This window comes from Alnus glutinosa, chromosome 14 (genome assembly GCF_958979055.1).
Source record: "Alnus glutinosa chromosome 14, dhAlnGlut1.1, whole genome shotgun sequence".
Classification (NCBI taxonomy): Eukaryota; Viridiplantae; Streptophyta; class Magnoliopsida; order Fagales; family Betulaceae; genus Alnus; species Alnus glutinosa.
In genome coordinates this window covers 2,659,557-2,686,992 of record NC_084899.1, presented here as the reverse complement: position 1 = coordinate 2,686,992, position 27,436 = coordinate 2,659,557, and the positions used below count along the sequence as shown (strand labels likewise).

At 35.4% G+C, this 27,436-nt stretch overlaps 3 protein-coding genes across 4 annotated transcripts; 2 read left to right on the top strand and 1 right to left on the bottom strand.

The window, feature by feature from the left end:
* The first annotated feature begins 6,757 nt into the window (after window positions 1-6,757).
* LOC133856496 (protein IQ-domain 26-like) lies at window positions 6,758-9,085 on the top strand. The gene is made up of 3 exons (XM_062291539.1): window positions 6,758-7,488; window positions 7,820-8,023; window positions 8,137-9,085. Exons 1-3 carry the CDS (start codon window positions 7,087-7,089, stop codon window positions 8,821-8,823), a joined length of 1,293 nt encoding a protein of 430 aa, XP_062147523.1. The 5' UTR covers window positions 6,758-7,086; the 3' UTR covers window positions 8,824-9,085.
* Window positions 9,086-13,293: 4,208 nt separating this feature from the next.
* Window positions 13,294-15,755, bottom strand: LOC133857449 (probable pectinesterase 53). Its single transcript, XM_062292724.1, has 5 exons — window positions 15,280-15,755; window positions 14,738-14,927; window positions 14,441-14,647; window positions 14,073-14,308; window positions 13,294-13,518 (listed from the first exon to the last, which is right to left on the bottom strand). Exons 1-5 carry the CDS (start codon window positions 15,696-15,698, stop codon window positions 13,371-13,373), a joined length of 1,200 nt encoding a protein of 399 aa, XP_062148708.1. The 5' UTR covers window positions 15,699-15,755; the 3' UTR covers window positions 13,294-13,370.
* Window positions 15,756-22,274: 6,519 nt separating this feature from the next.
* Window positions 22,275-27,226, top strand: LOC133857451 (probable glutamate carboxypeptidase LAMP1). 2 transcript variants are annotated; one of them, XM_062292726.1, is made up of 12 exons: window positions 22,275-23,383; window positions 23,502-23,569; window positions 23,800-23,881; window positions 23,976-24,068; window positions 24,181-24,333; window positions 24,519-24,587; window positions 24,869-25,001; window positions 25,839-25,922; window positions 26,107-26,195; window positions 26,313-26,429; window positions 26,515-26,658; window positions 26,830-27,226. In XM_062292726.1, exons 1-12 carry the CDS (start codon window positions 22,436-22,438, stop codon window positions 27,010-27,012), a joined length of 2,163 nt encoding a protein of 720 aa, XP_062148710.1. In that variant the 5' UTR covers window positions 22,275-22,435; the 3' UTR covers window positions 27,013-27,226. The 2 variants fall into 2 exon arrangements, with proteins under 2 accessions (XP_062148710.1, XP_062148711.1); XM_062292727.1 differs by having other exon boundaries at window positions 22,276-23,383; window positions 24,869-24,956.
* Window positions 27,227-27,436: the final 210 nt, after the last annotated feature.

The following is a 27,436-nucleotide window of genomic DNA, read 5'->3' as shown; positions in this document are numbered from 1 at the left end:
TTGTTTTTAGATAATTATTTGCTATAAAGTCAACAAAATTTTTGTTCTCATTTGAGGTGGTTCATATAAGTGTGATCTTAAAATGACAAATATAGATTTTGTCATATAGACACATTATGAAATACAATTTTGCACATTTAAAAATACATTAGAATAATAATGTCATGGGGTAAATGGGTTTTGGTGTCAAAGAAAGAGCGAAAGAAAGAGAAATTAATAAAAAAGAAAAAGAAAAAAAGGAGCATGTGTGAATAGTGCAACTCTACATTTGGAGTTGCATTATTCACGAATGCGTTTTGTATTTGATTTGCATAATCGGGTGGAGTGACTTTTTAATGAATTGGTTAGTTATTTTAACCTAAAGCTAGAGAAAAATAACCAAGGGATTAAAAATACAGTCGGCTAGACATCATGATTTTGAAGGCAGGTACGAAATGTATTCTCTATGTTTTCTTCAGTTTTAAATTTTTGTATTCTTTTGTGAATGATTGTTCCACCATGTTTTCTTCAGAAGTACCTCTAAAATCTTTCAAATGTCAGAGAGAGAGAGAGAGAGAGAGAGAGAGAGAGGGGTAGGAAATGGTGTAAGCAAAGATAGGATGCGGTCCAGTTAGGAATGAGATCGAAGTTGTTCAAAACTGGATGAAATGCGTCACCAACGATAAAGAAGTCAAAGGATGGGCTCTTTCAGCTGCACACTGTTTGGCTGGCAACCCGTCACCTTCTTTTCTCATCATATCCCTTTCACATGCATGCCTTAAAAAGGACTAACGACACTTCTTCAATACATCCTTCAAACTCTAGTGGTTATGAATTATATATATATATATATATATATCTCATTTTTTATAATGTTAAATTACATTTAATTCAATTTTATGAAAATGAGATATACTTCACACCATAGGTATTTTGAGAGATACAATAATTCTAATTTTGGTCATTCATTTAAAATAAACAATTTAATGACATGTTTGGATGCAAATAAAAAATAAATTCTACTTGCTACAGTATTCGGTTTTATTTTTGAAATCCGGATATATAATACAACCTGCATTTAACCTGAGTATAATCTGGATTCACCCGAAATTTCAGGCGAGTTTCCGAATTCCAACGCACATTTGTCATAACTTCAATCATTCTACACAACTTTTCATACTTTCAATCATTTCTTATAATAGTTTTCCGTGAAAAAATAATCTCATATAACTATTATCCAAACATGATTTCAATTACAATTTATCCTTTATTACTCATCCAAACATCTTTTTTCATCGGAATTTGCACATTAAATAATAATTGAATTCAAATTTTAACAAATCAAACACCCAAACTTGCCATCAAAAACTATCACTAAAAAATTAAAAAAAATAATAATAATAATCATCTCATTTTCACATGTTGCCTCACCTGGTCTGCCATAATTATTTTTTATTTTACCGATTTAATAACTGGAAGCTGTCTTCCAGCCCACAGAAGACGCCACTCTAGTGATCATTTTCTTGTCTTACAGACATATGACCCATCCGACCGTAAGAAAATCTACTTTGGCAAATTTAGAAAGGATAAAGATTGATATAACGCAATATCATCAAGACGATCAAAATGCAAAAAAAAAAAAAAAAAAAAAAAAGGTTTTGTTGAGATGAAGTTTGCTCGATACATTTGTTGAGATGATTTTTTTTTTTTTTTTTTTTAGTGGTAATAAAAAATAATTGATGTAGTATAAAATATAAAGAATTTGTATAGAAAAGTGAAAAAAAAAAATAGTAATAAACAATTATTAATGTGATATAAAAAAAGAAAAAAAATTATAATGTTTTAAAATTAACTTTTTTTAAGAAAAGTAAAAGTAAGAAGGAAGGAATTGGAGGGAAGGGAATTACCGGACATAGCCAAAGAAACAAAGAATAGGGCCGTAGAAAACTTGAGTACGTCAAAAATTTGGGCATTTCCGTAATAATGAAGTGAAGCGAGGGCAATCCCTCCGCCTGCCATTTTGGACGACCCAAAGGTAGTAGGGTCCGCGGAACCGTACAAAATGATGCAGGCCTGAGTGGCTCACCAAGATATTCGTCAAACCTATATTTGAGTAGCATTTCCGTAAATATTCTCATTTCGTGACCTGAATTCGGATCTCGTCTTTGAAGGGTGCAAGATGCGCGTAGTTTATGGCAGACCAGCCAGCTAAGGAAACTAGATCGGGAATCAAATCCAAAGTACAGATTTACCCCCCCCTCCTCGTGCTTTCACACTCATATGATCGCAAGCAACAGTGACTTGAATAGGGACAGATTGTTTCCATTCTGTCCGCCAAGTGTCAGCAAAGTACTGAAACAAAGACTTTTCTTTTTCTTTTCCTTCAAAATTGTATTTCTCTCCTAAATAACACTTTTTCAAACAAATTGCAACAATTAACTCAAGGTTGTGATTCATGCACAATTTTTAGTACACGTACACAACCTCAAGGTATATTAGAGTAGAATTCTCGTGCCTTGGGGTCCCACTCCAATGTGCCTTGAGGTTCCACTCCAATGTACATTGAAATTGTGCACTAATTGTGCTAAAAGAAAAAATGTTAAAAAGACAACTTTAGTACAACTAATGCACAACGGCATATTGGGATGATGCCCATGTATGAGTCCCACTCCAATGTTCCTTGGAATTGTGCACTAGTTGTGCATAAATCACAACCCTAATTCAATTACTCTCAAGAGTTTTGTTGTGGATAAGACAGCCTTTACCATAAGTCCATGAGTAATTTATAAGTGGAAAAAAGTACACATAATTTCTTCAAATTACTACATTATTGTTAATGTTCTTCCAAACTATCAATTGTATCAATATCCCTTGGACCTCCTTAAACTACTAAAACATGTCAATGTCACCCTAATGACAAAAATGTCTTTCATAAAAAAAATTTATTTTTAGGTTAATTTTCTTTTTCTTTTTTATTTTTTTAAATTATTATTATTCTTTAGTTTTTTTTTTCGAATTTATAAAGACATTTTTTGTCTGATTGAAAAAATTTATGGTCATTTTTGTCTTTTTGTTGGTCTTAACGGGAATATTGACATTTTTTTATAGTTTGAGAGAAGAAATTGACACAATTAATAATTTGGTGGGATATTAACAATTAAGTAGTAGTTTGAAAAAAATATTTATATTTTTTATTTTATAAATTGACATGATAATTTATAATCGGTAAACTTATTAAAGTAAAAAATTTGACTTAACAATTTAATTAATTAATAACTAATTTGTCCATAATACACCCTTAATTATTGTACAAATTATAAATTATTAAGAAAATTGTGTTCCTAGGTTAAAAGTCTAATAGATAACTGAGGCATTTAAGTAGGGATTGCAATGGGTCAAATCAAGTGAGTAAGGTTGACTCATTCCTTCTACCTAGAATGGATTTGAAAGGTCAATAAGTAGGAGATGGGGTCAATAGTTGTTAGATTTATTCCCTTACTCTATTTATCTCCGTACAAAAGATGGTAAATTTACAAGATTATATATAAGTTTTATAAATTCAATAATAATTTTATAAAAGAGATGTGAACTAGATTGAATAACACCAACCACATCTTTAATATATTTCACAAAATATGGATATTAGTTATGTGAGTGGCTTGGTTGCATTATCCCCCTGTATTTATAGATCGAGGTGAAAATATTGTTTATGATTAAGAGAATTAGCAACAGTTTTCTTAAATCTCATTTCATCCCTTATATGTACGGAAACTCTTAAAATACCCATTGAATCAGATTTCTTTGCTATTATTCTATAAGTTAAGGAAATATCAAACAAATCAAAAGTTGTACCATAAATTTAAAAAAGTAAAAGTGGTTTTCTTAATATTATTTTAAATTATTTATCTCTCCTATCTCTTTCTCATATCATTTAATTTAAAAAATATTTAAATGATATAAGAAAGAGATAAATGAAGCTATTACCGGGGGCATTTAAATAAGAAAACAAAAAGTGGTTTAATTTTTTAAATTGATGAAAATTTAAAGAAAGCTACTGCAAATACTCTAAATTGTGAGCAACATGGTATCCATGTCAAAGTATACCATGTTAAAGTATGGACAGATATCGAAGCAAACTTTTAATTGTTTTAGCTAAGATAATTAACCAAGTAATTAATCTTAAATTCAAAATTATAATTCAAACTAAAATGTTAACAACCTAAAGATAAAGATTATCTTCACTGTTATCTCGATGATTCAGCAGCAACATTATTATCTTTACCAGCTTTCGAATTCAATTAGCTGATTTTATCTTGAGCTTTATTTGGTGTTCTTGTAAAATCTGGTTTTTTGAAGTAAATAATCGTCGGCAACTTGTTTATCTTAAGCTACCTCTTTGTTTCTTGTCACATCATAATTTGCATCGTCGCTTTCATATGCATTAAAAGCCCCCCTGCAAGTTAATGGGGCAAAGAACCACCATTGGCTTGGACTTTAAGGGAACAAATTGCTTAGAGGATAATCCTTTGGTAAACACATCAGCTATCTTGATCATTTGTTGACATGAACTTAAATGAAATATCCCGATTTACCACCTTCTCTCGCACAAAATTATAATCAATAAATATGTTTAGAAAAACAAGATTGGAGGCTAAAGAAATGGCACTAGCTAACATTATTACACCAAATAATTGGTACCACTGGAAGAGGAATGTGAGTTTCTCTAAACAATATCCTCAACCAACAAAACTTGGCAATTGTAATGGCTCGAGAGCGGTACTTAGCCTCAGCAATTGACCTTAAAAAAGCCACATGCTTCTTTGCACCCCAAGAGACAAGACAATCACCAAGAAAAACATTGAACCTCTAGGTGAATTGATGATTAATGATAGGGAGATGCTAGAATTACACAAATACACAACTCCAAAACACATTGGGATGGGGCTCACATGACGCTTGTAGTGTATGCATCGCTTCCCATAATGATATGGATTGCTATACGGAAAGCATCAACCCAATATAAAGTAGATGGACTAGAAGAGTTAAACTCGTTTCAAGCATTGGCGTAATTTTCTCTCTGAAATTCTATTTTGGTGTGAGGTGTAGAAAATTGACTTCCTACTGATGATTTAAACTTGACAAAACATTCAAACACTTCAAATTTATTGCAAAGCGGATAAAACCATGTAAAACGGGAAAAATCATCAATAAAAATCGTGTGATTCTTGCATCCACTAATAGACAGTATTGGAGATGTCCAAACATCAATGTGAATTAATTGAAGAGGTAAAAGTGAAAGTGTTTAACAACACGAGTAACAACATCGATCGATCATTGAAGGATGTCCTAATCTAAAACAACACACCAACAGGATGTCTGTATTCCTAACAAAGTTATAAAAGCCCTTCTATATATCCTTGAGAGAGATCCTTTGAAGCTGCAGAGGGTAGAGTCCAATTTCCCTCTTACCTTCTAGGAGAGTTGCAGCTTTGGTCCTATTGTCCTTCACATAAAATGAGTTGAGCTAAAAGTGAAAGTGTCTGTGACATTTCTCTACCAAATAACAATCATTCCGTGGTTATTGTAGGTTAACAAATGAACTGTGATTTGTGTTTTAATTAATATTTTTTTTTGTTGATCAGCAACCAGGAATATTTAATAACAAAGTAGAATATGATAAAGAAAGGACTGACCACTGGTTAAAGTACGTCCATAGCATGATAACCTTTATTATCATCTTTAAGCTGCATTTCAGAGTCGCAGAGAAAAGGGTAGGGAGAAAATAGACAGGAGAGCTGAATTAGTGCACAAATAATTCAAAGAAGCATTGAAACAGAACAGTAAAAAGGAATACTGAAAATCACTGTTAGATGCTGCCACAAACGAAAGATCTTTCATAAACCCAAAAGAGAGAGAGAAAAAAAAGGGGTTAGAGTTGCAGGCACCTCAGCCATTTATCAACTAGGCACAGAGGATAACAATGTATTCAGGAAAAAGTTCTCTCTCATTGGCTCTGCTTTAATGGTGGAAACAGAGATATGTGAATATGCAGAGGCATATGATTTGTTTCTTTTTACATGCCACGAACCCCATCCACAACCGATTTCTTTAAGAGCTACAGTACAAGCCTACAGAGAGTAATATTGCTGCAAAGGAAAATGAAATGATACGGCTCCATTTATTTGCTAGGGTTTAAAGAGAAATGGAGAGAGCGAAACAGTTACAGAGAAAAGATAAAAGTTAAGGAAAAAAAAAAAGAAAAAAAGAAAAGGAGAACAGAAAAAAGTTGGTTTGAAAAGAGAAGCATCCATATTATGATAGATATAAAAATATGTAAGGCTTCACGAGATTGTCAGAGGCTGAGGACACTGAGGTATCTTTCCTTTTGAGGACACGTCGCTCCAGAAAGTAATAACAGAGGGAGAGACAGAGAGAGAGAGAGAGAGAGAGAGAGGTTTCACTCTTGGTGATCTTTTTTTATCTTTTAAAATTGCAAGCTTTTCTCAGTTTCTGATTGGAGGAGTTTCATCCGAGCGTTTCACATTCACTTTCACACTGCTTTGCTTTCTTCCTTTTTCTTTGTGTATTTTTAGGTGCTTTTCATTTAAGAATCTGATTCTATCGAGCCGGGTTTACTCTCTCTGTGATTATTTTACTATAATTTCACTTTATTGTAACTTCCCCTTAAGTTCCTCTTATTTATTTTCTTTATAATCCCCTGCACGTTCCCGCGACAGGATTTTGTCATGTAATGCAGATTTTCACGAGGGCTGAGCAGAGTTTTTCAAAAATGAAAAGAAAATCAAATTCCACTGAGCTTTTATTTTTTTTTAGAATATAGCTTTTATTTGTTTTAGTAGCAAAAAAAAAAGTTCCATTTTTACATGCATTGACGGTTTCTTAAACATTTTCTTCTTTTTCAACTCCGTTTCACCACTTTTCGCAACATGGAAAGAGCCTAGGATTGTGAGCTGTAAGCCTGCAACAGTCTTTTTCTCTTAAAAACTTTTTAACTGGGTTTTTATCGATTTCCCTCTTTTAAGCCATTTTTTCTCCCTGTAAGACTGCAACGTTTCTTTGGTTCTCTCACTCTTCCACTCAGAGAAAATGGGTAGGGCAACAAGGTGGCTCAAAGGCTTGTTCGGGATAAAGAGAGACAAAGAGAATTCCAATTCCAGTGACCGGAAAGACAAGAAACGGTGTAGTTTGGGTAACTCCGGCAGAGACTCTAGGGGCTTGTGTCATAACCCGGAGACCATACCACCTAACATATCGCCTGCAGAGGCTGCTTGGCTAAAATCATACTACACAGAATCAGAGAAGGAGCAGAACAAGCACGCAATTGCGGTAGCGGCAGCCACGGCGGCGGCGGCTGATGCTGCAGTGGCTGCTGCGCAGGCGGCGGTGGCGGTTGTCAGGCTTACCAGCCATGGAAGAGGCACTATGTTTGGCGGTGGACATGAGAGGTGGGCTGCTTCGAAAATTCAGACCGTCTTTAGGGGATATTTGGTAAGTGGGTCTTCGCTAATTGTGTGCTTCGAATTAGTGGTTTTAGTTTTAGCAAGTTTTCTTGGGACTTTGTGTAGAGACTTGGTTGTTCATCTTTACAAATTTGTGACTCAGTTGAACAAAATTCACAGAAAATAAAGGAAAAACAAATGGTTTTTACTTAGATCTTAGTGTTTGTTGCTAAAAAACAGGTATTTGCTTTACTATTAATCTACATTAAGCGTTGTTTTAGAAATGGTAGGTCCTGAATGCTCAGTTTTCTGCTTTTGCAATCTGTTTGGATATGTGTAAATTGAAATTTTTGTTTTCTTGGATTTTGGATTCTGAACAGGCCAGAAAAGCCCTGAGAGCACTTAAAGGACTGGTGAAGTTACAGGCACTTGTTAGAGGCTATTTAGTGCGCAAACAGGCCACTGCAACTCTTCACAGTATGCAGGCACTTATTAGAGCTCAAGCCACGGTTCGGTCCCAGAAAGCTCGCGGGCGCATGAACAAAGAAACTAATAGATTTGAATTCCGAGCACGAAAATCCATGGTAATTAAATTTAGAAACCCAAAGTTTGAAAAATCTTATAAAGAAAAATCCAAAGAGTACTGTTTCTTTACATAGCATTTATGTCTCCTAATTCTTCACTCTTAACTTTGCAGGAAGGATTTGATGACACTAGAAGCGATAACGCAGCTCCAATCCACAGCAGAAGGCTATCAGCTTCATTGGACACCACCATTAACTCCATTGACGAGAGCCCAAAAATTGTGGAGGTCGATACTGGCAGGCCTAAATCAAGATCTCGCCGAACAAACACTTCAGTTTCAGATTTTGGCGATGACCCACCTTATCAAACACTCTCTTCTCCACTACACACAAGTCGGCTTCCCGGCCGCTTATCGATACCCGATTGCCGGAACTTCCAAGACCATGATTGGGGCTTAACCGGCGAGGAATGTAGGTTGATCTCCACCGCACAAAGCACCCCGCGCTTCGTGAACTCCATTAATTCACCTGTCACACCTGCTAAGAGTGTATGCGCTGATAACTCCTTCCGGGGGGGATACGGGAATTTTCCGAACTATATGGCGAATACTCAGTCTTTTAGAGCCAAGTTGAGATCCTATAGCGCTCCTAAGCAAAGACCTGAGCCGGCGCCAAAGAAAATGCTTTCGCTTAATGAAATGATGGAGTCCAGGAGTTCCCTGAGCGGGGTTCGGATGCAACGGTCGTGTTCACAGGCTCAGGAAGCCATTAGTTTCAAGAATGCAGTAATGGGGAAGCTTGAGAGATCCTCAGAGTTTGTCAGAGAGCCAGAGAGATATTACTTGCAGAAGAGGTGGTGAATGCAAGTAGAGAGCATGAGATGGACAAGAGATCGAGCTGCTATCATTGCTTCTGAGTTGTTGTTCTTCACTGTCTATAGCTCTTGGACCTTTTAGATGGTAATGAGATAAAATAGTTTGATAGAAGAGAAGAAAAAGTGTGTAGATTTATAAATATGATCTAATTGAATGTCCACTGTGTTGGATTCAGATGTTGGTAACTTTCTGATGGAATCATCCTTTCCATATTTAATCAAATCATTTGCAATTTCTAATGTTACTACTTTGTAATTTGTATAGAAGGCTGAGTTTTTTTTTTTTTTTTCTTTTTTATTTTTTTTTAAAAAAGTTCAAGTTAGATTATTAGAATATAAATGATTAAATACATATCTTTTTATTGGTTTAAATTTTTAGTTTAAGTTGATACTATGTTATTATCATGGCCAAAAGTCTTCAATTCAAATCTCGTCTCAGATATTCACTCTCATTTCAATTAAATATTTTATATGTTAAACTTTATTTATTAAAAATTAATTGAAGCCCACACGTGTAAAGAGTGTGAAAGTATTAATTAGATGATTAAATGAAACATCCCCCTATCGGTTTAAGTAAAATATAAATAATTAAATTTATATTAATACATTTATATAAACAAATATTTAGAATAAATTTCTTCAATCCAATTAAAAAAAACTAAATGCTGGGGTTGAAACAAAAACGTAATCAAATAATTTAAACACAAACATTTTAAAAAACGCAAAAAAAAAAATTTTACTTTTACGTATAGATAGCACTTTTTTTAAAAAAAAACCGATCCACCAATAGAAGCATCACTGCAATTTGGAAGCCCAAAGAACAAAATATGGTTGAATTTCAAATTTAAATGATTGGACCGAAGCACCATATGTTTCTCATGTGTTCTTTTACCTTTTCTATGTTGGGACTGTCTGGGTGCGTTAAGGGGACTATTTAATTATGTTCGTGTGATTGAAAAAAAAAAAAGACAATGTGTTTGTTTGTGTGTGTGAACTGTGACAACTCATCCCTGATTTCAGTTCTATTATATTAAAAATAAATAAATAAATAAAGTGATTATCTTTTTCTTCTTCCTCTGTTTGTTTTTTTTTTTTTTTTTTTGGTGAAAATGAAGTAGAGCACTCGTATTAAGGTAAGATAATATCAAATATAAATGACGAAGTCCCAATTGAAATACTTTATCACTTCTTTACATTTTCTAATAATTATAATAATCATATGGTTGAACCAAAAAAAAATTATGAATCAATGATAAATACGAATAGGTGATTATGAGAGACCACTTATGAGACTCATTTGACTGGATAAGTAGTTGGACAACCCAATTTTTATTCGATTAGGTAAATTACATAAGTAATCTCTTACAATTATCTGTCCAAATTCTTTCTAATTTCAACAAATAATTGTAAAGAATTATAATCTAAATAATACTTCTACTACTCAGCCAGAAGAAATTAGTCTATTCACTTTCATTTTATTTTTATGTCATGTCTTGAACTCAGTTTCCAAGAAAATCAGGTTGTGATGATTACATTGTGATAAGACAAAGACAAATGGTAAAGGATGCCTATTCTAGGGGAGAAAGATACCTTTAAGAGCTTGCATCATCTCCCCGTCACTTTTTTAGGGTTTTTAAAGATGAAGCACACTTCTCTATATCTTTCGAAATTTGTGCAATCTATATTCTTTGGTCTCCGTGCTTATGTGCTTTGCATTTATATTAATAATTTTAAATCCATATTTAAAATAATACTGTATATATAATTTTGAATACTACTATTAAATGATGGATAATAAACAATATTTTTTATTTGATAAATATTTATATTTTATGTTCTATATTTGACACTACATAAATTATTAAATATAACAAAATAAAATTTTGAATGTAAAATAAATTCCCTCCCTTTTATCATCCACCGCCTACTAATTTATGAATTCTTTATTAATAAAGAGTGGTGATAGAGGTTCTATACTCCGTGGTGGTACACGTGTCACTTGACATTAGAATGTAAATAGTTACATGGCACTCATCACATTTGCAAATTAATGTGGTAATTCCCATTACATTTGTGTTTCGTTTGTTTCAATGTAAAATGATTTTCGTCGTAAAATAGTTTCAAGGAAGCCATTTTTCTAGAAAATATTTTTTGCCGAAAGCATTTTTCAGTGTTCGGCGTGTACGAAAAATCACAAATATTTTTATATTTTTATTCAATCATATTAACCTATAAAAATCAATTTTTATTTAAGACGTTTAAATATTAATGTAAATGATATAAAAATCACCGGTGACAAGATTCCGTCACTGACTGACAGGATTTCGGTCACTTTTACCGGATCCCTGCGAAAGTGGCCGGATTTCAACCAATACTGCCGGAATCTGGCACAGAACGGCAGGACTCTGGCCTACCTGGTTGAAATCCTGCCAGAACCGCTGGAATCTGACTGTTTTGGCCAGATCCCGGCCAGTCGGCAGGGATCCGGCCGTTCTAGCCTGGATATTCTGGCCAGATCTGTCCGGCCAGCCGACCGTTCTGGCCAGATCCAGCCGGATGGCCGGAATACGACCAGTTTGGTCGCCGGAATTTGGCTGACCGGATTCCGGAAGCATTAACCCGAATGTTGGCAAATTTAGGTACCGGCAAAATTTCGGTAATGGTCGACTGCTTGAACGTGAAGGCCGACTGTGTCGTTTAAAAGGGATTGAATGCGTCTGGCGTCTTCGAAAAATAATTTATGCTTTTAAAAAGCGTAAATCATTTTTCGAAATTTACTAAGCATTTTTTGTCAAACAGAAATCATTTTCCAGTTGACTATTATTTTCGCCCCTACTAAACTCCAAAAAATTTCAAAATCATTTTACGCCGAAACAAACGGAGCATTATTACGTTGGTCACTAAAACGTGTACTGTCACGTAATAATCTATGTGGCATTAATTTTTATAAAATAAAAAATGTCCCGTAAAATTTATAATAAAAACTACAGTACTTCCAATCATTTTTCTCAAATAAATTTTGAAGACCTAATAACATCTTGAGATTATGGGCTTAATATTGTTCAGAGGCAAGGATAGGCCCACTTGGCATGAAAACTAAAAATATCTACGAGTTTAGTTCCAATATGAAATGAAGTCCAGGTTGGGCCTCACTCTAGGTCTAGGCCCATCTACTCAAAAGATGCACATAGTTTAATAGCACAACTTTTTTTTTTTCCAAAACATAAGATTTTTTTTTTTTAAAATAATAATAAATCCAAGATTCCAAGATTGGGCTACACAATGAAAGTCGGTGCGGTTCTAACCCATGTCTTTGGACGAGCATCCTTTTATTTTACTTAATGGAGCGAGTTATTTTATTTTGTTGTATTTAATAATATAGTAGTTAAATTTTTAAATAATGCAGTAATATATTATATATAGTTAAATATAATAAAATAAAATTACAACCAGAAAATAAATTTTCTCAAATTTCGAGATCTCTAATCCAAAGAAGTCTAGCAACTATGCTAACTATGGGCTAAAGCACGCCAAGGGCCAAGGCTATGTTTTTCCCATTTTCATCGTTTCTACGTTAGCCTATCAAATAAATTAGAGTAATATTATTCTTTATATTCATTTCATATTAATTAGTATGACACGTTTTAAGGAACTTCTTATATTAATCCTAAGAAAAGAAAAGTATAGCCACTTATTAAACGTTTCGCCGACTGGTATGAAATGTGTGTGAATAAAAACATTACTCAATAAATTAACACTCTTTAATGCAAGCCCGGGCCTCCATATGATAAAATACCATTGGTTGTCCTAAAAGCTGCACGAATAAATCCAAAGAAAAGGTCATAATGTAGTAGGGTATTACAATTTTTATTACCTGTCTATTAAAAATTAATGTGATAGTTTACCTGGTAAGTGTCACATGTCACTTTAGTTTGTAATAGGTTATAATAAAAGTTGTAATACTTTAAAATTTTTTTAAAAAAAAAAAAAAAAAAAAAAAAAGAAAAAAAAGAAAAAAAGAAAGAACGAATTTTCCTTTTTTTATCCTTTTTTTTTTTTTGTTTTTTTGGAGCAAGTTTAAATTATAGTCCACTTAATATTCCAAGGATATATATTTTTACATTACATATATTTTTGGTATAGAAAGTCAAGCATTCAATGAGGTCCTCAAAATTTGCAAAATGATTTTTATAATACGGTTTTATACAAAATGATGTGGCAATTCACATTAACACTCTATATGAGACTTATTATGTTTACAAATTAACTGGCACGGTAGTTCGTGTGATACTCATCACGTTAACCATTAAAATATGAACTGTCACATGACACTCATTTTCATAGAATGTGAGCCGGTACATTAATTTGTCAGAAAACTATAATAAAAGATATATAGTATTCCATTACAAATGTATCGAACCTTTTTATGTTGAGTAAAGTATCCACTTTATATATGTTGAGCAAAATTTAACACCAAGATGATAACTTTAACAAATTTAGACAAGTGTAAAAAAGAATGTGGATACAGAATTATTATAATTTGATCCATTCAGACCCATCAATGAAGCTAAGTGAGATAAAAGGCTTGGCTTCCTCAGCAGTAAGTTCCCTGGACCATGATACCCTCCCTGCAAAGCTTGCTCCTGCTCCTGTACACTTGTATTGCCCATAAAACACAGTCCTGCAGCCACCCAAAAAGCCAAAAACATAAATACAAAGCCAGCCTCATGCGCATGTTACCATGAACCAATCAAGCTACTGCTACGATTAGGTGGCCGGCTTGTGAAAAGCAAGCTAGTCCAGACACCATGCTTATATGTTAGCATGGCTGAATTAAAATATGTAGCCGAATTTAGGTGGATAGGCTTTTTTTTATGCACAGTGGGTGCATCACACGTAGATTTTGCAGTAGCAGATGGGGGGAAAAGGACACACTACTCACACACACATTTGTGGGTAGGTTCTTCAATTGGAACCGCCCATTTGTGTCATCACATTGCTGGATATGCCCTTCCTGTATATTAAATGAATGGTTGAGTCTAGTAGTCTTGGATGGGCATCTAAGTCATTTTGTTACAAAGATGGAAAAAACAGAGCATTAGGCCTCTTGCGGAAAAGGGCAAGACGACAAATAGCTACACACAGATAGAACAGATCTTGGAAAGTTGGAAACCATTTGCTTCAGACTGACTATGGGAGAGGGAGAGAGAGAGAGAGAGAGAGAGAGAGAGTTACATTTCACGGTTAGGATCACCCCAGTTATACCAGCCTTTGGGAATGATGATGTTGTCCATATATGTGTAAGCAAAGACGACCCGAGAGAAAGGACCCCATGCCCTCCCAAGGAAGAGTGCTCCTGAGCCCGTGACCTTACAGTTCACAAATGAGAACCCCGTGTCCTCTAAAAGACTGCTCCTGCCTTGCGCTGTTAGGGCCCCCATCGACTGTGCTATTGCATGCACGTGACATCCCTGCGGCATAATCCTCCATCTAATTAGTTTCAATAGACATTTAGACCCCACGATTCACTGATTCTTATTCCCTTCATTTAGCAGAGCTGTAGATATATAGTTTAATTAGGTGTTCTTCTCATATAATCTTACCTCGAAAAGAGAGAGACCATTGCCAAAGATGAAGTCCACAGAGCCTTCAATATAACAATCCTTATAATAATGTCTACCCATATGGTCATAAAGCGTGTCCTGCGCTCCCAAGAATTTACACCCTAAGAATGTTGCTGTATCTGCTGATATTCTGAATGCCACTGCCTGCTTTCCAATTGCCCCTGGTGCTGGAACTGGGGTAGTGTTCTGCATATCACATTTTCTACCACAATCAGAGAGAGAGATAGAGAGAGATATCAGAGAGAGACTAGAGAGGGAGAGGTGGCTTTTTATGACCTTAAACGTGATGTTCTTGGCAATGAAATAAGGGGAATTCACAGCAAAAGTTGCAGAACCGTAGGTTCCCATTGGATGCCCTTTTAGCCCAGGTGTTTGAGCTGTGTCTCCCCATTGAACAATTGTTTTATCTGCTCCTGCCCCTTCAATTGTTATGAAGGATTTTAATTGAGGTATACTCACTTTCTCCCTGAAAATTCCCACATTTCCAATGAGACCCAGTCCACCGTTTCACAATTATTAGAATTTATAAACCTAAAAAGAAAATTTCAATGAGACCTGGCCTACTACTCCAAGAGCATTTTTTATCATAAGGGAAAAGACACCAGAACAAACAAAACAGAGAGGCACGTTTCTATACCAAGCTGAAGAAAAAAATAACATAAAACTGAATATAGAAATTAAAAGCTCTATATAAGTCATGGTTCAGAAGAATTATACCATTTTGGCAGAGCCCAAGCAAAAATAAATGCACAAAATAGGAATACGGAATAAGAATTCAAGTAGAATTACACAACATATATAATAGCCCGAGGACTCACGTGTAAACCCCTGCATGGACCTTAATAACCACTCTCACAAGGTTGATGAATGGAAGAGAATCAATGGCATCCTGAATTGACGTGAAATCTCCGGCCGCCGGATTTTTAGCCACATTAAGAGTGTAAGAAGGGGTTAGCTTATTCTTTGCAGCCTTGAAAACAGAGTGTTTGAGGCTACCAACAAAGCTGACCCACTTCATAAATTGCTGCTCTGAGAATTGGGTTTGAGTCATATTGCTTGGTAATTGCTTCCCCATTGAATTCCTCGGTCGAATTCCTTTGGTGTGGCATCGTGTTTGGCTTAAGTTAAACAAAAGAAGAAGAAGAAGAACGTAGAAACTGTGTCTTAGTTTCCACATCTTGAAAGAGAATGGAAATGAGAATGAGAGAATGTTATAAAAAGCGCGCGGCTTGCTCATAGTTTATATATACGTAGATGTACCTACAAGTTTTAGGAAAAGTGATTCTGAATTAGAGAATCAACGACAGAAAGTGAGAGGTCACGGGTGCCTCTTCTAACATCCATGTAGAGAGAGAGAGAGAGAGATGAGCAAACAATCTAATCCACAAACAGGTTGCACTTTTTTGCTTATAAAAGTTTTTGCAGTACTTTTTGTTGTTGTTTTTGTTTGGTGGTGCCCGTGAGTGTTCCTCCCCCTGTTTGTGTGTGAAGGTGAATATATTCGTGAGGAGATAATGCCATGCTTCTGTACTACTGTTTGTCTTAATATTCTGTAAGCAACCTGTTGTTAGCCTCTGCCTAATCTTAATTAAATCATGGTCGTCAAATTATTGGATCCAGAAATTTATCACGATTACATTGTAATCCAAATCTGACCATGTTGAGCGGTTTAATTTTGTTGGGTTTCTGATTAAGTTATGAGATGGGATTGTTTAGACCCAACTGCAGGAGTAGAAAAAAAGCAACACAATCAGGCTAATTAAGTTCTAACTGAGATTTACCAGTTACAAGGCTAAGAATAATAAATTGGCCTTTAATCAAGCTTTTTGCAGAAGAAACTATTTTTAATGATGATTTTTAAGGATACCAAATCATACTTTAGAGTCGAGGAACATGCTTTGAAGATTCTGGATGCAAACAAATACCCAAATTGAGTTAGAAATTTAGCCAACGGAATTGCAAAATTGTTGCTATACGGACCAAGGATTGGCTCCATCTCCATGGCTTGTGTCAGTGCGTTAGGTAGTTGAGTCAGGGGCAGCTCAATATAAGTTGCTCATGTAAATTGAAGCCTAAGGTGGTAATAAGTTAAAATGAGGCCTTCTTAATTATAATGTAATAATATAATAAACTTTTATATTAAATATTAAATATTCAAAAAAAGAAAAGAAAAGGGTACATGCTTTGTTTGAAATCTTTTAAGGTTTTAAATGTCCCTCGTAAATTTTATTTTTTATTTTTTAGGCCTTCATAGCATGTCAAATGGCCTCCTTTGAATTCTTATTGTATAATTATATCACAATGTAATGTGGCAGTTTCAATCATTTTTATTTTTATTTTTATTTTTATTTTTATTTTTTTTGTTAATAATGATTGATCCGAGAGTTAATTCGAACCGCCATTTTAACATTATAGAATATTTGTAGGATAAAAATATGATTTATAGCATTATTTTTTTTCTTTCTTCTTTTCTTTCTTTTTTTATTTTTATTTTTTTATTATGTAAAGGCATTATTTTAGGTGGCCTTTACTAAATAGGGGCCTAATGCGGTGGACTAAGTTGCTAATACCATTGAGTCGGCCCTAAGTTGAGTAGCTTTCCGCTCATGATCAGCAGAACTTAAAAATTTGGAAACACTTCATGTTTTCTCATGAACTGTCTTGAGTTTTGTAATGAGTTTTGTATCTTGGGTGTTCGACGTTTTAGCTCCTTTTAATTCTCTCTTAAAATTAAGTTTTTTTCTTTAAACTCAAACTATTAACAAATAAAATATTCCTTATATTTTTATAAAATTTATAAAAATACAAAGTACGTCCTTAACTAAAAATTTAAAGTTTTTTTTTAAAAAATGTCTCTGATTCGAAGCCCAATAGTACTTCAAAGAACTTTGGGAACGCCAGCTAAACATCTATTCGACAACCCTGCTTACAATTTGTCAATTTCCCTCTTCATCACAAAAGACCTACTGGGCTACTGGCTACTGGCTACGGCGTCGGTGTAGTGTAATTTGAGTAATTCTACCCGTCTCTATTCTATCCCTCGAATAATAAGGTAGTTTTTAAAATTATATATATATATATATATATATATATATATATATATATATATATATATATATATATATATATATATATATATATTCATTTTTTTTTTAATTTTTTTAATGGAGATATGTTGATCATTTTCATTTCTTCTATTAAGATTTAATATAAAATTCTAAGAGAGGGAGATATTGAAAAATGTTCAAAATTGAACTCTCACATTACAACTTTCGGCTAATATTGCTGTAACGCACCTTAAGGAATATAATATTGACCGTTAAGAATAATTTGGGGCTAAAATTATTTTATGCACTGCTTTACATGCCATTTCATCATAATCCGATGAGGGCAAGTAATTTTTTTAAAGAAAACCACTAGTTAAACACCTTAATACTTTTTTTAAAAAAAAAAAAAAAAAAATTGAACCGACAGTTTTTAATTAGTTTTTGTACGACAGCATTATAAACGTAATGTTAGATCATAACATCAATTTTTATTTTTATTTTAATGACTAAGAATTCTTTTAAGGCCGTATCACTTTGTGTAACTATTTTTGTCGGATAAAGCCCGGACTAGTGTAAAGCGCTTCCTTTACACAGATCGAATAAGACTTTGACTAGCGTCGGTGGATTTATACGCATTCAAAAAAAAATTAAAACTTAAAATATGATAGAAATGCCACCAAGAACAAGGTCCGTACGACTTGAGCCAACCAGTTGATGTTAACATCAAATCTCTCTTCTCAAATTAACCCGTGATTAGCCCTGTAGATGAAGCAAATCAAAATTTTGATTTTGAGTAGCTGGTTACAGCTGGTTACTTTGAATGTCTTCTTGATATGGATTGATATGATGTGTTGTTGTTATTAGACATGCCTTTGTATTCTCGGCAGTTTCTCAAAAGATCTGCCATTGTCTTTTCTTCAACAACTTCTTGCATTTAAATATATATATATATATATAGGTTTCATACAGTTATTAGACCATTCCCCACCTGCCAGTTACCGTTCTCTCTCTTTTACGGGTTGCATGTTGCGATTGACGTCAAATAAACGACACAAATAAGAGTCTCAATCTTATTTATATCCCATTAATGGCGAGAAGGTACCAACTCCGAGCAAAAGAAAGGCAAATCGGCAAGATGCAAAACATATGGTTCCGTGACCCGCTGAGTCAATTCAACCAAAGTGGACCAGTCAGTCACAAGAGCTGCCGGCGATCGGTTCTTCAACCAAAGCCAACTATGTTGTCCAATAGATTTGCATCCAGCGATCCACTATTTCAACGCAAGTAATGTACATACGTAGAAGCAAATTCCAACCCCGGTCAACAAATTAAAAAGAAATTAACATAAATGCAGTTAAGTGTTTGTAGCGCCTCAGATTTTAAGTCATACAATAAAATGTCTTAAATTAAAATTTAAGACTAAATAAAATAGACAAGTATAGAATTAACGCTCGAACGACTTAATATTGTAGGAAACAATATTCACATCCAGCAGTTAATAAAGTATGTGGTTTTTCCAGTTTAGTAGTGATGATCTTAGAGTTGGGTTTTCTTAGTGATTATGTGGTTTGTTTTTATGGTATTCTTCCTTGTTTAAACTAATTGTAGATTTGGGGTATAATCAAATTTTGGTGGAATTTTTGGGTAGAACCCGTGTGTGTGTGTGTGTGAAGTGGTATTCTTACAAAAGGAATGTAAGTATAAAATACTTACTGATAGTAGTACTGAATTTCAATAGTATTATGTTTATGTTTTATTTTAATTGGATACGTGTGAATGATTATTTCATATTATGAATAATAAACCTATTAATATTGTGAGTAACGTCTCCCAAAGGTTTAAGATGAGAATTGTGCCTGAACCGAAAACAATAATAATTAATATTGGGAGGAATGTCTCTCAAAGTGTTAGGAGAGTGACGTGGAACGTACTCTGCTAGTGCGGAAATATGCTAATAAAAAGTAATGTAGAAGGAACATCTCTGAGATAGTCGCTAATCGAGTAATGGCTCAAAACAAGTAGAGTGAAATAACTATATTGAACTATTTAACACTTTGCATAAAAAATTGTCACTACATCATTATGTTATCTCTCTCTCCTTAAATAACGCATAATACATTATATTGTTGAATAACAGTTAGCTCACTTATGTAAGTATGGGGTTGTGGTAATAACCACCATTTCATAGATGATTGTTGCAGGTTCATAAGATAATGGATGGGATAATCTACTAGCTTAAGAGTTCTAAAGCTAATGTAATTAGGTTTTAATGCTTTGTAATTATTAATGTTTATACTATTTTGTATGTAACATGTTTAGAGATTTACTTGTATTTAGTAGACTTTTCATGTATGCTTTCGTGTCGTTTGTGACACATATTTCGTTGTAATGAGTATAAATGACTTTTAATAAATGTTTCAAGGAATTTCAGTCAACTCAATGTTTTGTATTATAGTTTTCAAGTTTATATATAAAAATTATATTCCGCCGCTATTTTATAACTCTAATGATGTCATAAAGTCACGTGCAAAATCGAAATTTTTGATTATACATTTTTGTAAAAAGCGGGTTGTTAAAGTATTTGATAAAATTACGATTCGCTTTTTTAAAATCGCGTATTTTGAACAAAGCATTTATTGCCAATTGCGCGGAAATGCGAAACTTTTCTCATTTTCAATTTAAAAAAAAAAAAAAAAATGCACTATCAAACAGAACGTTTTCTGTAATTTTATTAAAACTGCGCATCTGGTTTGCGGAATTGGGAGGTAAAATGCACTCTAAATCAGGAATCGAGTTACCTCATATAGTTTAATTAACAAAAAATCTCATGTACTTTACCAAACGCCAAACGGCCAAGATTGCAGGCGTCCAAAAAATCTTTAAAAAGTCTACATTTTCATTCCAAGCTTTTACCGGTCACCCTTTCCTAGTCGGACTTGGTTTGGGTATTGAAAAAAAAGAAATGCAAGAAATTTTTTTATAGCCTTTTCAATGGTTCAATTTAATTTGTAATTTGCCTCCATAAAGTTTTCTGAATTTTATAATGAGGGCAAAACAGATAAATTTGCATAAAAAAAAAAATCGCGTGACAGACATCAGACACGTGTTCAAAATTCCGTCTAATTTGACGGATAAGCCAAACAGAATGGCAACATTGACAAATTTGATAATTTTGGAGGGGCACATTGCAAATTTTTAAACTTTGGTAGTCGAATTGAAAATGTGTGACAACTTTGAGAGGGTGAATTATATTTAACCCTATAAAATAATTGCTTGGTGGTGGTCCAGGAGTGTCTTGGTAGTGGTTCGGTGGTCGTCAAGGGATGACTTAGTGGTAGTTTGTCGGTGGTTTGGGAGGAGCTCGACAGTGGTCTGTTAGTGGCTCAATGATGGTCCAAAGTGGTTTAACGGTGGTCAGGAGGTGGTTCGATGATGGCTCAGTGGTGGTCCGAGGCTAGCTCGGTGATGGTCTGTGGGTAACTCAACGATGGTCCCAGGTGGCTCAGCGGTAGTTCAGAGGTGGCTCAGTGATGGTCTGGTGGTGGTTTGGTGGTAGTCCGGGAGTGGCTCGGGGGTGGCTTGGTGAGTGGCTCGATAGTGGTCTGCGGGTGGCTCGGTGGTGGTCTAGCGATAGCCCGAGAGTGGTGGTTTGCTGGTGACCCAGTAGTGGCCCAAATATGTCTTTATGGTGGTCTAACGATGGTCCAGCAATTTAAGAATGAGAAACTTAAACTCAAAAAATGATTTATGAAATTTAAAAATATAAATTATTTTCCGAAGCTAAAAAAGCTTCTTTTTTTTTAGTCAAATTGAAAATATTTTTGGTTTGACTATTATTTTTTGTCGCACTAAAAAAAAAATAAAAAATATTTTATGCCGAAACAAAGGGATGATAAACTAAACTCTCACCTCTTTCCGCCCCAGAAAACCAACAAAAGACTTTATTTTTTGAGCATGGAAATAAAAGACATTTAAACTAAAGCATATTTCGACATAAATACTCCTTATCTGGAATCAAAAATAACATCAAACATAAGACCCACACTTCCTTGTCTCTTCCTTCGTTTTCTCAGCAAGCAATTCCCCAATTCCCACGTTCCGGAGCTTCAGAACCCGAGTCGAAGAATTCATGAGCATTGACAATCGACCTAATCATTTTTATTTTATATATATGGCTATGGAAATAATGGCAGGGTCGCATGTGGGAGCCCGTGCGAGACGAGCGCACGTGTTGTGTCGGAGAAATCTGACACAACCGTGAACCGTTTAGGAAATTTAACTTTTTGTTTCATTCAAGGATTGGACTGGCAATCTGGCATCCTCTTGCTGATCTGTGCAGCATTATGGATTAGAATATAGATTAGTGGATAAACAGTAATTACAGTGGATTGTACCCCAAATCAGATCAAAGATTCTCAGCAATTTTCAAAGGAAAATGATATTTAACATTAATTTATAATCTTCGCTTTACAACCAATTACACCTTTGTTTCTCCCTTCAAAAAAAAAAATTATTTTTTATCTCCCGCATCATCATCCCAAAATGATATAGAATCAACGGTTGTAATTTGTCTCATATCACAAATCAATCAGGACGGTGAACACTATGATGCCGTCACAAGAGAGACACGCATGCATACAGCATTTGATGGCAATGGTCAAGACAATAGTAAGAAATTTTGCAACTTTTTGTTATTTAATCTGAATAATCCAAGATCCAAACATATTATTAATTTCCTGCTTCTGTTATTTAATCTGCACAATCCAACATAACAGTCAACTCTCTCTCTCTCTCTCTCTCTCTCTCTATGGCGTTTCGCAGCTTCTCCTGCTAAATGCTTAATTCACATTCCGGAATTCGACCTCAAGAACAACAAAAAATCTGCACCCACCAAAAGATTTCTCAAACACTCGAAAAAGTTTAGCCCATGTTGAAAACAGCCACCGCCATCTTCCTAGGCTTAGCCACCTCTTTCACCTTCTTTCTCCTTTCTCCCCCTCCAAAATCATCATTTCACTCCCTCTTCACATCCACTTCTCTATCTGACAACGCCTCAATATCACACCACCTCTACACCCTCACTCGCCGGCCCCACGTTGCCGGCTCCGAGGCAAACGCCGAGGCCGCAGCCTACGTTCTATCCGTCTTCACTTCCAGCAATATCAAATCTCACATAGCATCCTACGAGGTGTCTCTAACCTACCCAGCACAGCGTTCCCTATCGCTAACACGTCCACCTCCAGAGCCGCCCACTGCGTTCAGTCTTCGTCAAGAAATTTACGACGGCGATCCATATGCCGACGTGTCAGACCAAGTTCAGCCTACTTTCCATGCATATGCAAAGTCCGGCACTGTCTCTGCACCCGTGGCTTACGTGAACTATGGGCGGGTGGAAGACTACACGACGCTGAAGGAAATGGGTGTGAATGTGTCGGGTACAGTTGTATTGGCAAGGTATGGAGAAATATACAGAGGGCACATAGTCAAGAATGCATACGTGGCAGGCGCTGTAGGGGTGTTGGTGTATACAGATAGGAAGGACTACGGTGGCGGGGGAGGGGATACACGGTGGTTCCCAGATGACAGGTGGATGCCACCCAGTGGAGTACAGGTGGGAACGGTTTACAATGGGCTTGGAGACCCTACCACACCTGGGTGGGCGAGCAGCGGAGACTGTGAAAGGTTATCAGAAGAGGAAGTAGAGAAAGGAGGGGATGTTCCTCTTATACCTTCATTGCCAATATCTGCGGCAGATGGTGAAACAATCTTAGGATCGATTGGCGGACATGTTGCTAATGAGGATTGGCAGGGAAGCAAAGATGCGCCTACCTACAGGGTCGGACCGGGGCCAGGGATTGTCAATCTCAGTTACACTGTAAGCTCAAACTAATCCAGCCCTAGAAATAAAATCAGAAAAAAAAAAAACAAAAAAACAAACCTGAACCAAGGGCTACTAATAGTTGCTGAATTGTCACTTCAAATGTTGTTTTCAGGGAAAGCAATTCATAGGGACAATTCAGAATGTCATTGGTGTGATTGAAGGAGCAGAAGAGCCTGATCGGTATGTCCAAAATCTTTCATAAAAAGCGGGCATTAGCTAAATTGGCAGTTAAATATTTTCATGATATGTTTTAAAAAAACAGAGTACCCAAATTATAGTTTGGGAGAACATTGACAATCATTTTGAGGGAACGTGGACTTTTCCCATTGACTAATAAAAACTGACAGTGACGACTGACGAAACAACCTACCTAGTAATGATCAAGTAAAAAATGTTACAATCATATGCAGATTTGTCATACTGGGTAATCATCGGGATGCATGGACTTTTGGAGCCGTTGATCCCAACAGTGGCACCGCAGCATTGCTACAGGTAAAAATGACTCCAACAGATTGCCTTGTCAAGTACCTACTCAATGAGGAAAGTTCACCACAGCAGCACCGCCTGATTTTGATACTATCTGTAGATTGCTGAAAGACTGGGGAAGATGCAAGGAGGAGGATGGAAACCTCGAAGAACAATTGTGTTGTGCAATTGGGATGCGGAGGAATATGGCCTGGTCTCTCTCTCTCTCTCTCTCTCTCATGCGCGCACGCACACACACACACACACACACACACACACACACACACACACACACAATGGAAATTTAACCTAACCTCTATATTTAGCTAGGATCAACGGAATGGGTAGAAGAGAACAGACAAATGCTAGCTTCAAGGGCTGTTGCGTACTTAAATGTTGACTGTGCGGTATCTGGACCAGGTTTCTATGCCTCTGCAACTCCCCAGCTTGATGAACTGCTCAAACGAGCAACTCAAGAGGTATCTCAAAAGTTATGCTACTAGGAAAACTAGCAACAGCAAGCATAAGCAATGGTAGGGTAGAAACTAGAATAACCCAACAGTGAAAGCAGCAATTGCATAAGCTATACCAAGAATTGATATTTCTTCCTCCTTGCTGCTATTATCTCAATCATCTCAACTGAAATTGTAATTGGTTTTTGAAGGTTCAAGACCCAGATAACCCATCACAAAGTATTTACGATTCATGGGTCGGTTCTAGCAATTCTCCCCTGGTAAGCAAAATGCAAAAGCCTATAATAGTACCAACTTGACTTTATGATCTAAAATTGATAACTTCAAGAAGGAAAGAAAACTGCATTGCAGCGACTCTGAATGTAAAAAGTGCCACTGACTTCGTCTCCAGCCTACCAGCTAGTGATAATTAATTCCAAGTCTAGCCTCATATTACCAAACGCAGATGAAAAAGACATAGGAGATGACTTTCATCAAGTGAACCTTGAAACTTATACTGTTAAATTGTTGATGCTCATTAACTTGTGCTTTCTATGTAAAGATTGGGAGGTTAGGAGATGGAGGATCAGATTTTGCAGCTTTTGTGCAACATGTAGGGATTCCAGCAACTGGAATGTTTTTTGGAGGAGGTAACAAGCACAAGTTTTCTTTCATCTCACATCATCCTTTAGTTGGTAAGATGATACACGCATGCGTGCACAGACCCAAATGTATACTGTATGTGCCATTTTTCTGCTAAAGGAAGCAACTGCTAGTATACTTTTCAGAATTGATATGAAGAACTCGATAATTGAAAAAGTTTCAACGTAAAAGTTATTTCACCATACAAAGCAAAACAAAATAGGGAAGCATGATTTCAAAATCAAGTATTATATGACGAAAATCCAACCATAGCATCATATCTAATGCATACATCACAACCACCTGCTGAAACAAGTAAGAGATGCTGAATGCAGTGTAAAAACCCAGGCAAATATCCACATTGTTCATATCAAAGGCAGTACTAAAAAGATTTCAATTAGAACATTCATCACAATGTAACCAAAACCACCCAATAGTACTGTTAGGACAATCCCTTTGTCTAACCAAGAATATGACAAAACCTCAAAGAGATTTTTAAAAATTTTCATATTCAAGAAAAAAAAAATTACTTTGCTGTAGTAATTTCAAGTATACTTATTCAAGACCATTATCCATATGCACCATAGCAAAAGGACACTCTTTTTGAAATATAACATATGGTTCATCCCCTGAATGAGCTTTTGATCCTCCTAAAAGGAAACAACTTATAAATCAAAAGCCAAAATTAACTTATCTAGTCATATAACTTACCAAGCCTGAAATAAAGTGATGTTCCCTATTGTAGTAAGGGACTAGACACCATTACTTTAATAAGCTTCAAAACGTCGAAATATTTTATCCTTAAGAAAAACTTAAGCGCAGGTATACTGTGGTAGTGTGCTTTTTGGAACTTTTATGGCTTTCCATTGAATAGTTGTCATCAAATGCAGGGTACCCTGTATACCACTCAATGTACGATGACTTTATCTGGATGCAAAAATTTGGTGATCCAATGTTTCATAGACATGTTGCAGGTGAGCCATAAAGTTTTTACCTAGCAGTATCCAACACAATTTTTTGGATTCCTTCCCACCCAAAAAAAAAGCCTCTGAAGCATATTTTCATCATATAGCTCTAAATACTAACATTTTGCACTAATAGATCTTACTTCAAGTGCCCAAAAGATCTAAATTTTATCAAATTTGTTTTGAAAAACAGTGGCAAGTGTTTGGGGTTTAGTGGCTCTTTGGTTAGCAGACGAGGAGTTTTTGCCTTACAACTATCTCTCCTATGCACAGGAGCTGCAGGTACGTCAATGTTAAATGTTACGAAAATCATTACATGCAGTCTTGTGGAACATAGATTATTACTATTGAGGTTTAGTGGCAAACACAAACATAATGAATTGAATCCTGGAATAACAGACATACACAAAGGACTTAAAAGTTGAGATCTCAGATAAGAACATAAGCCTAACTCCTTTGTTCAAGTCCATAGAGGAGCTCCAAAAAGCAGCCACCACAGTGAACAACCAGAGAAAGGTATAAACTTGAGTTTCTGTATGTATTCTACATTGTAACAAATCACGTTTTCCATATATCAAAAGCATGAAGTATGATTCTGTAGGCAATAGAAGAAAGAAAAGGTTGGGCATCAATCTGGAATAAAGATCATTTGAAGGTGAGAGAGCTGAATGACAGACTAATGATGGCAGAGCGTGCATTTACAGACCAAGATGGACTCTCTGAAAGGTCATGGTATAAGCATTTGGTATGTTTCTCTTAATCAACACGACTCCTTAATTTAAATTACTATAATTTTCAAAAGCTCAAGTAAAAGCAATTTTTCCAGATATGAAAATTAAATCCATCCTACCCAATTGAAGATATTGCATTATTGTAATTACAGAATGGGACCATATTTATTATTTTGCTTTTTCAGATTTATGGGCCCTCAAAGCACAATGACTATGAATCTAAATCCTTCCCTGGGATAAATGATGCAATTGAGAAGGCAAAGGATCTGAATACTGCAGAGGCGTGGCATTTAGTACAACATGAAGTTTGGCGAGTCTCTCGAGCTGTCAGACATGCTTCACTAATTCTCAATGGCGAACTAACATGAATCATATACTATAATGTTGGCTATTGTGAATCAATTTTATTACAAAAAAATTGATCAGTCCTAATCCCTAGCTTCATTAAACTCTATCTAGGACTACACATTCGATCATTTACTATAATGTCTCTTCCTACTGCATCAGCCCCCATTTGCTATGGCTTTCATCTTGTCCTTGTAGCTCCATCCAGACATCATATCATCTCAGTTTTTGGCACTAGGGTGGCAAAAAAAAAACCTCAATATTGTGTTGCATACAAGCAAATTATCTCAAATGAATTTCACATCTTAAAGGTTCCTCCAACCTTACAATGGAAGAGAAGATGGTTCGCGGAGTCTCCACTCCTCTTGTACATATAGCACCTATCGACCACAATAATACCAATGATATGCTATTTCTTAAGATTGTCCATGGTAGGGATTCTCTAAG